The 10,211-nt window shown below is 64.6% G+C and overlaps 1 protein-coding gene across 1 annotated transcript in view; it reads left to right on the forward strand.

Annotated features, from left to right (window-relative positions):
- PPRC1 (PPARG related coactivator 1) overlaps positions 1-6,963 on the forward strand; it is a 17,807-nt gene extending 10,844 nt beyond the window's left edge. The window contains exons 6-14 of the mRNA XM_075073043.1: positions 226-395; positions 941-1,001; positions 1,333-1,403; positions 1,708-2,446; positions 4,471-4,638; positions 5,160-5,226; positions 5,910-6,031; positions 6,227-6,378; positions 6,613-6,963. Coding sequence (XP_074929144.1) covers positions 226-395; positions 941-1,001; positions 1,333-1,403; positions 1,708-2,446; positions 4,471-4,638; positions 5,160-5,226; positions 5,910-6,031; positions 6,227-6,378; positions 6,613-6,716 — 1,654 coding nt within the window. The 3' untranslated portion in view covers positions 6,717-6,963. The remainder of the gene's footprint in view (positions 1-225; positions 396-940; positions 1,002-1,332; positions 1,404-1,707; positions 2,447-4,470; positions 4,639-5,159; positions 5,227-5,909; positions 6,032-6,226; positions 6,379-6,612) is intronic.
- Positions 6,964-10,211: the final 3,248 nt, after the last annotated feature.

Genomic DNA, 10,211 nt, shown 5'->3' on the forward strand with positions numbered 1-10,211 from the left:
GCTGAGGAGGGGGCAGTGGGGCCAGGGCAGAATGGGCATGGCGTGGAAGGGACACTTTTGGGGGTAAAGAGGGTAGGAAAGGGGGGACCAATGAGGGCCAGGGAGGACGTCCGAGGAGGAGGGGAGCGAGGATGATGGGGTGCTGAGGAGGGGGCAGTGGGGTGCTGAGGAGGGGGTGGGGGACGTCGAGGAGGGAGCAGCGAGGCCACTCATCCAGGGTGCCAGCAAGTGTCCCTCGGCACTGCTGCTACTGGAGGAGGCTCGTCAGCCTGAGCCGCTCTGCCCCAGCTCTGGACCCGAGCCAGGAAGTGACCTGATAAGCCGCCTCTCTCCCGCCGCAGGAATCGAAGCCTCGGACCTGTCCAGCCTGCTGGAGCAGTTTGAGAAGACTGAAGGTGAGTGGCTGGCGTACCCTTATCGGCCATCCCCCCTGCCTGCCCCCAGGCTCTGTGGGGCCGGCCCCTAGCCCCACAGGCCTGTTGCAATCCCACGTCCAGGGAGGTGCCAGCCTGGCCCGTGTTCTGTCCTGAGCTCGGCAAGTGTCGTTTTTCTGGCTTGTAGCAGGGACTGTTGTCCCCAGCCTGGGCGGGGCAGCCCCACGGCGGAGGCTGTGGGTCAGCAGAAGTTCCTGGGTTAGCTGAACAATGGGTCCCGGCGTAAATCGGAGCAGCCTGAAGGCTGCCAGTGCACAAATGTTACTGTGGTGAAGGGAAGCTGGGGCCAATTTCCCCACCCCTGCCCCATATGTTAACTGGGCCATTAGGGGTCCCAGATGAGGCCCGGAGGGAGGAGACCCCAGCAGAGGTGTTGTGTTGTTGTTGTGCAGGGGCAAGGAGGAACCAGGCCCCCTCTCCCAGCTAGTGGGCCCTGAAGTGGGGATGTTGGACTCCCCCCATGGCAGCATCTCCCTCAGCCATCCCTGCATTCGCTCTTGTTTCAGCCACAAAGGAGGAGCTGCACGTGCGACGCCCTAGGGACGGGCTGGTGCTGGGGAATGCTGGGTGAGTCTGGAGGTGGCCATGGTGCCAGCCAGCCCCGAGGCTCCTGGCCCGAGGGAGGGGTCCAGGCAGAGCCCGGGCAGCCAGGGATGGGTTGGTGCTGTCTCTGTGCTGCTGTGAGCTTGACACCGAGTGACCCTGGGGCATGCTCTCCTGCCTGGGCACCCAGGCCTGTGCCATCTGTGCCCTGGGCTGCGGTGATGGGCACTTTGGGTGGCGCGGGGGCCCCATCGTCCAGCACTCCCCAGTGAGGTGGAGGTGTAAGAGGCCTGGCCCTGAAGGTCACGGGTCTTGGCCGTTGCCACTTCTAGCGATGACTCCTCTCTCCCTTCAGCAGGTCGGAGAGCCACCAGGACAAGAACCCGCCAGATAGCCTGCATGCCCCGGAGCTGGCCAATGTCGCTGGTAAAGCCCTGGGGCGGGGGGGGGTGGGGGGGGGAGGGAATCTGCCATCTGTCTGGCAAGCGCTGCCTAAGTTTGGCTCCTCACTCCAGGGCTGGGAGAGCCACAGAGCAGACAGGGAGGCGAGGGGGCACCGAGCGCCAGAGGGGGGCATGGCTGGCAGCTGCCATGGGGAATGCTGAGTGGGGAGCGAGGGGGGTGCACACCTGGCCTGGTGGAGGGGGGCCCAGGCCATGGAATGCTGCTCGCCGTCGGGGCACACGCCAAGTCGTGGGGGCCCCCCCTGAATGCCCTCCTTACCTTGCAGGCCTCACCCCACCAGCGACACCGCCCCACCAGCTCTGGAAGCCCCTGGGTGCAGTCTCGCTGCTGGGGAAGCCTGGGGCCGCTGCCCAGGAGAGCAGCCAGAGAACTGCCAAGTTCATGGAGGCCAAGCCGCTGCCCCAGAGCAAACCTCGGGGGAAGGGCCAGCTCCCCACGACCTGCAGCCCACCCCCCAGGCATGTGGGCTCCGGAGACCATGACTACTGCATCCGTGGCCCTGCCCAGCCAGAGGAGGGCTCCAGGCTCCCTGGCACATCAGCCCCATTGGAGCTGGGCTCCCGCTGGAACGTGAAGCATCACCAGGATATCACCATCAAGCCACCCTCCTCCCTCCCCACACGGACGCTGGCCTGGCCCGGGCTCAGCCCCAAGCCTGGAGCTGCCCCTGGTTCCAGCGAGCAGCTGGATCACCGGACTAGTGCCCAAACCCAGGTTGTTGCTGAGCGGAGCAGCCCCCGCCCCTCAGTCCTGCTGTCTCCAGACGCGTCCCCCTGCCGGGACGAGGAGCCGCGGACTCGGGACTCGCAGCCGAAGCAGCTGGCTGCGAAGAGGTCCCTACGCTGCTACCGGAGACGTGGGGCGTCGCCAAGCCCCCGGGCCCGTGCCAGCCGCTCTTTCAGCTCCACGTCCAGCGGGGCCAGCGCCTCCTCGTCGTCGTCCTCCTCCTCCTCCTCCCGGTCTCGGTCCCGGTCGCTGTCTCCCCCACCAAAGCGGTGGCGAAGGTAAGTGGCAGGTTCACCGTCCCTCTGCTGCGGCTGGATCTCCCCACGGAGTCTTGCAGAGCGCTGTGGGGATCTTCAGAGGATGGGCTGGGACAGAACGGCCCCTGTGATGGCTTTTGCTGGGTGTGTGGAGGGTGCAGTGATGCCCCAGGGCTGCGGGACCCGCCTGCGCTGAGCCAGACTTGCTCAGCCAGGGGGTGACTCTGCATTTGGATCCCCCGCTCATGGCCATGCTTGGGGGGCAGCTTCGTTCCCTGACTCTGGCCATGTGCGCCCCCCTCCAAGCTGGCGGATAGCTCTGGGGGTGCTCTGACTCCCTTGTCGAACGGAGTTTTCACAGAACTCAGAGCCCAAGCTCTCCTCTGCACCTGCTCAGCCGGGTGGGAAGCTGTCGGTGCAGCACACCACAGGAACGTGGTTACCACGTGGGCTGGTTGCAGCCATGCCGCGCCACAGGGCCCAGGGGTTGCCACGTCAGCCAGGGGCTGTGTCATAGCCATGTCGAGGGACATCGGGCCAGCCCTGGAGCGAGCAGGGCTGTGTCTGTCTGGGCAGAGCCAGGCCCTTGTTCAGCAGGGCTGCCCCTGAGCTGGAGGCCTTGGCACAGGCAGGACGTCAGCGCTGACCCCAGGGCTCACACTCTGCAGGGCTGGCGCCCGGCCCGGCCCACGCGGGTTGGACCAAGTCACGCTGCTGGCACGGTGCCCAGCTCAGCTGCCGCTGCTGATAGCCAGAGGGGCCTGGAGCTGTGCAGGAGGCACTGAACAGCTCTGCCTTCTGGCTCTTTCCCCATGAGTGTGCCCAGGGGCTTGGCGTTGCCCTCTGGAGCTGGGCGTTGCAGAGCAACAGGGGGCTGCCCAGTCCCTCCAGCCAGGGCATGATCACCTCAGCTCTCCCGGCACCAGTACCAGTCTGGTTTGGCTGGAGCCAGGCCACGGCTGAGGGCATTCCCCACCATCCAGTGTGTACCCCTCAATCCCATTGTCCTGGTGCCCTGCTGGCACTCTGCCAGGTGGTGGGGTGCTCCTGAGCCCTGTAGGATCAGGCTGCTCAGGCCCACATCCCGCTGTGCAGCCTGGGGGCGCCTCTCCTCTCCATACAGCCAGGCCAGCTCTGCTCCTCCTCAGCACAGGCCAGCATGTGCCACAGCCGCCTCGAGACGCTGTGAGCCACCCCCCCACCAGGCCCAAACGCTCAGTCTTCGTTGCACCCCTTGGCTAGCGGCCGGGCTGACACGCAGCCCCAGAGAGACTGTCCTCCCCAGAGCAAGAGGCTCTGGATGGTGCTGGGCTCCCCGCCCCCATCAGTTGTAGGGAACTGCTCCCTGCCCCCGCGCGAGCTGCTGCCCTCCCCGTGTGCCCATCAGCAGCAGAGAGGGAGGCTTTTCGAGAGGGTCTGTGCCTCTCCTGCCCCTCGCCCAGTGGGCTCAGCTCCTCTCGGCCAACCCGGACAGGGCTGTGGTCAGATCAGCCCCTTCGCTCCCCGAGAGGGCCCAGCCCAGCCTGGAACCACTGAGCGTGCACTCATGTGTCTGTCTGCTCTCCGCCTCGCTCCCCAGGCAACCACCGACGGGGCCGTCCCACCTGCGTCCCAGGCTGCCCGCCCTGCTCCCTTCCCCGTCCAGCCCTGCAGGCAGATCCGGTGCCTGGTGCTGAAGGCTGCGTGCTCCTGCCGTTCAGTGACGGCGAGTGTGGGCCGGGCCACGAGCAGCTCGTTAGGTTTGAGTCAATGCCGTACCGTAATGAGCACGGCCATTGCCGAGAGCCTGAGCCAGACCCACGCAGGTGCTGTCTCGAAGGCTTTCCTGGTACCTCAGAGGTTCAGGAGGCCTGCTTGGGAGGTAGCTGTGCCCTGGAGTGCCCCAGGCAGCGCTGAGTGTCCTGTGCGTGGGGGTCTGGGGAGCATCTTGCGGCCTTGATGCTTTGAGGATGGGAGGAACCCTCAGGCTGGGGCAGGTGGTGAGAGGCTATGGCCACTGGCGGTGAGAGCGCTGGGGCTCACGGGGTGATGTGCTTGTTCGGCAGGTATCGCTCCAGACACTCCCGTAGCTCCCACTCCTCCCGCTCCAGCTGCGGGTCGTGCGGCCGGTCCCGGGGGAGGTCGTCGTCATCCTCATCCTACTCATCCAGATCCTCCTCGGCTTCCCACAGCCGCTCCCCGTCCCCCCGCAGGAGGAGTAACCGGAGGAGAAGGTAAGGACACCCTGGGGACTCGCTGGTCCCTCCCCACCCCAGGCCCTCCTGGCTCAGACTGTGCTGCACCGTTTGGGCCCTCGCTGCACATCTGAGGCAGCAGGCCCCACCCCCACTCTGCTGGCCCGCTGCTGCCCCGAGTGTCTCCAGTCTGGGAGGGTCCCGTGCCTACCCCCCTTGTTCCCCTACCTGGGGAAGCAGCAGCTGGGGAGCGTCTGGCCCATCCCCTGGGGAGGGCTGTTCCCTAGGGCATGTGAGGGACTGGCCTGGGGCTCTCCACAGCCTGTTCCCCCCACCCCCCAGCTCCGTCGGCCTGGTGTGCGCCTGGGCGTGGCCATCAGAGCCAGGGGTGGCTGTGGCCTCACGCTGGGCTTGAGGGCACATGCCCAAGGCCCTTGGCAAGCCTGTGGCCTCCCCCGGGCACCAGCCACAAAGCCAGGAACGGCTCCGGAGGCCTGTTGGGGCGGCGGCTGGTGTCTTGGCTCTCCCGGCTCCCAACAGCCCTGATTGTGCCCTGCCAGGTACGATTACTGCGACCTTCCAGATCGCTGCCAGCACCAGAAAGTCCTCCACAAGGAACGTGCAATAGTGAGTGAGGGCGTGCACCAAGCAGTGGGGGGTCTCTGGGAGCTACTGGCTGGGCATGGGGGAGGTGTCTGGTCCTGGGAAGCATGGGCTGGGCGTGTGCTGGTGCGAGGGGGGGAGCGCTGCTGGGGAGGCTTGGCCAACCTGCAGGGGATGAGCGTGAGAGGCCTGTGCTGGTGTAAGGGCGGGAGAGGCAGTCCCTGGGAGCTATGGGCCAGGTATGTGCTGGTGTAAGGGGGGAGTGTTCGGTCCCTGGGAGCTCAAGGGCAGGGTGTGGTGTGGGGAGCCCAGCTGACCAGGTCTCTGCTCCCTACAGGGCCGGCCCCTCCCACACCAGGGCCCAGAGCTGAGCCCCCCCAGGCAGAGAAAGGGGACACCCTATGTGAGCGTCCGGCCCGTCTCCCTGCTTCCCCAGGGGGCTCGGAGCCCCTCTGGCTGGGGGGCCTTGCCAGGTGTGAATGCTGCTCACCCGCGCTCTGCCCTGCCCCCCGACTTGCTGAGCTGGGGGCAGGGTCCCTGCCTTAGGGCCCTTTCGGGCATGAAGTGGCACTGGCCAGCAGCCAGGGTGGCGCGGCGGAGTCTAATGGCAGGTTTTCGGGGTGAGCTGGGCGAGCGTGTGCTGACCTGCGGGCTGGGAGCGCCTGGCCCTGCGCCTAGCTCATTGTATTGTACTGTGCTCCCTGCAGGAGGAGAGGAGAGTCGTCTTCATCGGCAAGATCCCCAGCAGGATGACGCGGGCAGAGCTCCGGCACCGCTTCTCCGTGTTCGGGGACATCGAGGAGTGCACCCTCCACTTCCGGGCTGAGGGGTGAGGCTGGGCCCTGCCCTGCCCTGGGGAGGGGGATTGCTGGGGCTCCCTAGGGAATGCCAGGGTAGCTCCTGGCACCCCGTCCTTGCCCAGAGTAGGCTGTGCCCATGCGCCTAAGCCTTGGGAAGCCTCTGCCAGTGGCCAGGCCCCCTGGGAGGGGACACAGCCAGTCACCAGCTCTTCCTTCCCCCCCAGGGACAACTATGGCTTCGTCACCTACCGCTATGCCAAGGAGGCCTTCGCCGCCATTGAGAGTGGCCACAAGCTGCGGCGCCCAGACGAGCAGCCCTTCGACCTGTGCTTCGGGGGGCGGCGCCAGTTCTGCAGGAGGAACTACGCGGACCTGGGTGAGTCGGGGAGCCCGAGACGGAGCTGAGGCCTGGGCTGCCCTGGGAGTCTGCCAAGCTCCTTCCCTGGGCAGCGCAAGGCTGCAGAGCTCTCCCCTTCCCCTGGGGTCCCAGGTCCGGCACTGCCTTGGGGTGGGTTCACCTCCATGGAGGGTGGTGATTTCTCCCCCCGCCCCCCAACGGTGCCTTACCACCCCAGCACCTCGCCACTCACTGCAGCCTTGTGTCCTCCAGATTCCAACCGGGAAGATTTCGACCCTGCCCCCGTCAAGAGCAAGTTTGACTCCCTCGACTTTGACACCTTATTGAAGCAGGCGCAGCGCAAGCTGCGGAGGTAGCGCTGGGCCCATGGCGGCTGTGCCCAGTGCCTGCGGGAGGTGCCAGCCGGCGCCCCGGCCTGGGTGCAGCCCAGTAGGGCTTTGCAGAGAAATGAAAAAGACACACACAAAAAAAAAAAAAAATCAAACCAGATTTTTTTAAACAATTTGTTTTTATTACAAATATTTAAGGCCGACGAATTGTCTCTGTTAACTGAGGGGCTGCCCCAGCCCAGTCGCTCTGGTTAATAAACCCGACTCCAACCCAGTTCTGGCTTGTCTCCCTCCTTCGGTTGCTCAGGCCTGGTGCCCCCAGGATGAGGGCGGCTCTGCTGAGATGGGCCTTGGGAGTGAGTCTCTGGGCAGTTCTGGCACCGGGCAGCAATGCCCAGCTTGGGTCCAGCATGGCCACCCCCGGCTGAGCCTGCACCGCAGCTGCCTGCGAGAGCCGGGGAGCCGGTGCCCGACCCAGGGATGTCCCACCCCTTGGCCTCCCTGTGAACCGGAGCTGTGCATCTGACCTCCTCTATTGGACGGTTCAACACGGAGAACTTGCCTTCTCTCTGCGCCAGGCCAGGTTGCCGGGGGTACAGGGACACGACATCATGTTTCTTCCCCAGCATGACCGACCTGCGTCCCATGGCTGACACCCGAGGGGCATGCACCTCTGCAGTCACCATCCTGGCATCATCTCGTCCAGTTCTGCCGGGCACTTCCCCAGAGCAAGAGCAGGGAGAGAACCCTGTAACCGGCAGGGCCGTGGCTCTGAACCCCAAGACTGCCTGGAGCAGCTGAAGTGACTGGGCCCATGTCCCAAGACGTAAGGGGAGAAAGGACGGCTAATCGTCCCTTAGGGCCTGCAGGGCTCAGGCCAGAGATTCCTGAGCTAGGACAGAGCTGGAGCTGGCCCCCGAGAGCTCTTCAGCAGCCACAGGGGCGGGGTCACTGGTTCTGTAGCCAGGCAGGCATGGCTAGAACCTGCCTCTTGGCTGTCTCTGGCTTTAGCACTCACGGGTTTGGTGCCTGACAGGCCCGGGCGCAGCCGCTGTGTACCCTGACCGCAGGGCAGTTGTGGGGAGCTGAGGATCAGCAGGGCTGGGATGGCTCCGGGAAGAGGGGATCATGGTTTGTCGACCCGTCTGGGTCCTTAGTAGTGCCAGTTGCTGCCCTGGGCCCCAGCTGGCTCCACCAGTACGGAGCAGACAGCTGGGCAGAGTGGCTTGGGAGGGCCAAGGCAGGGCCGCCTGCACAGAGCCTCAGAGGTGGGGCAGGAGGAGGCCGACCTGTGGGGTGGAGCTGAAGGAGCCGAGGTCTGGGATGGGGCTGAGCAATTTTGCCTCCAGGAAGGGGTGGAGTTTCTGCGACACCTGGGAGGTGGAGATGGGGCTGGTGGGGACAAGTCTGTGTGTCCCTGCCCCTAGCTCTGGGCCTGTGGGCTGGGGTGGGAGGATGGTGGGGCCCCGTCTCTGCTGGAGCTGGTGCACTGTGTCCAGCAGGGGATGGCACCCAGCATGTGGCTGGGCTCTGCCTGTGCCAGGCCATGCATAACGCGGGTGCGCTAGGCATACCGGGCAGGGGCATGCACTCTGCTCCCTTGGCTGGGGCGCTGCCTGCCCGGGTCTGGCTGTGAGCTAATACCAGCAATTCTCCAGTAGCCCGAGGGCAGAGCAAAGAGCCATGGGGGCCAGGACCCCCACCTTTCACTTGCTGCTGCTGAATGGGCACCTTGGGTGAGATGCAGTTCCGATGTGCACCACAGGGTGGCACTGCGTGTACCCAGCGCCCGGGCCAAGGGCTCAGTGCACAGGCCGGACAGGAGCCCGTTCACGGCTGCCAGGGTTGAGCCTTGGCCGGTGAGGGCAGGGGCAGGGGCAGGAGCACTGCAGTGGGAGCCCTTGGCGCTGCCTGGGGAGCAGGGTTTGTGCCGGACACAGGGGCCATAGTGGTTACGGGCAGGGCTTGGCCTCTGGGCTGTTCACAAACAGGACTTGGCTGCAGGGAGAGCTGCCCCTCTCCCTGTTGTGGGCTGCAGAGTCCTGCCCACCCTCTGGAAATGCAAAATCAGCAGGAGGGGCTGGCCCTGCATCCCTCCTCCCGTGTGTAGGCCACTGCTTCCAGCAGGAGGTCCCTAGTCCCCGCCTGCCCTGCCCACACTGGACTCTGCGGGTCTCGAGCAGCCGGGGTTCCAGGGCAGACCGGCTGCCTCCAGAGGCATTTCGCCCTCCTGGCCTGGGGGATACTGGCAGCTGCCCGGGCTGTACGCATTGCCGCTCAGTCACTCTCATGGGCACCTGATAGCAGCCTTGCCCGAGGGGCTCTGTGGCATGGATGGTAAAGGTCGCAAGTGGGGGCAGGGGTAAGGAATGTAACTCACCAGCTCGCTCCCTTTGCTGACAGCTCTGCAGGGCAGGAGCTCTCTCTGGCCGGGCAGTGCCCGGTGCCAGACTGGGTCCTCTGCCTGCTGCTGCCATGCAGACAGTAGGTAACAAGGGCTAACCAGCTTGGCATCATACTCAGCAGGGGAAGGGTTAATAATGGTGCCGTTAGCCCTGCAGCCCCCTGCCCCTCCTTGACTGAGACATGGGGGTTGTCGCTCCTTGTTCAGGCTGTTGGGCTGAAGCCTCAGCACTGGGCTGCCGCTGGCCCTGCCCCAGCGCTTTGCAAGCAAAAGAGCTTGAAACACCTTAAAAACCAAGGGAAGGGAGGGGAGCTTCAGGACGTCGGCTGAGAAACCAGATTGGAGGTGTCTGGGTGCCCTGGCCAGCTTTGGGAACGTGCCATCCTGGTGCGGGGGGGCTGGGCCCCGTTTCATGCTGCAGGATAGGATGCTATGGTGACCTGTTCAGGTTCAGACAGCGAGGTGTCATTCATACCCAAGTCTCCAGCCTGCCCTGAGAGCAAACAGTCCTTTTCCCACTCTGGGTTGCCATATGAAATATAGGGGAAACTGAGGCACACATAGGATTCCTAAAACTATTTCAGAAAATTCCCACGTGGTCACACCTGGCTCATCTGACTGCCTGTGTTAGCACGGTGTATCTTTCTAGTGCCTCCTACCTCCAAGAAGTTTGCAATCTGGGTAGCCAGCTCTGGGATAGAACAAGTGGCTCTTGAACAATCCCCAGCAGTGTGATATAGCAGTCTAGGCCAGGAAGTGAAAGATCCCACACAGTGCCGAGCGGGGGACTGGAATTTAACCACCCTGTGGGAGCTCTAATGACCACCAGGCCCTCTGTTTTATGCTTTAACCTGAGTCCAGCACCTCCTGCAGTCCTGGCCCTAGCACTGGGCTAGGCCATTGGGCACCTGCCAGGATGAACAGGACTTTTGCAAGGGTGACCCTTGGGGTGAGGTTGTTGTCTGTAGCGTGTGTTTGTGGTCGGCTTGCTGCTCGACTGACATATACAGTGTGCTCTGTGTGTCGGGACCGCGTGCTGAGCCCAGCGGCCTGTTCAGCAAGGCTGAGAGCTTCTTACGGAGGCTTTGAGCCCAAGGGCCTTTAGCACCCATCAACCC

This window comes from Chelonoidis abingdonii, chromosome 16 (assembly GCF_003597395.2).
Source record: "Chelonoidis abingdonii isolate Lonesome George chromosome 16, CheloAbing_2.0, whole genome shotgun sequence".
Taxonomy (NCBI): domain Eukaryota; kingdom Metazoa; phylum Chordata; order Testudines; family Testudinidae; genus Chelonoidis; species Chelonoidis abingdonii.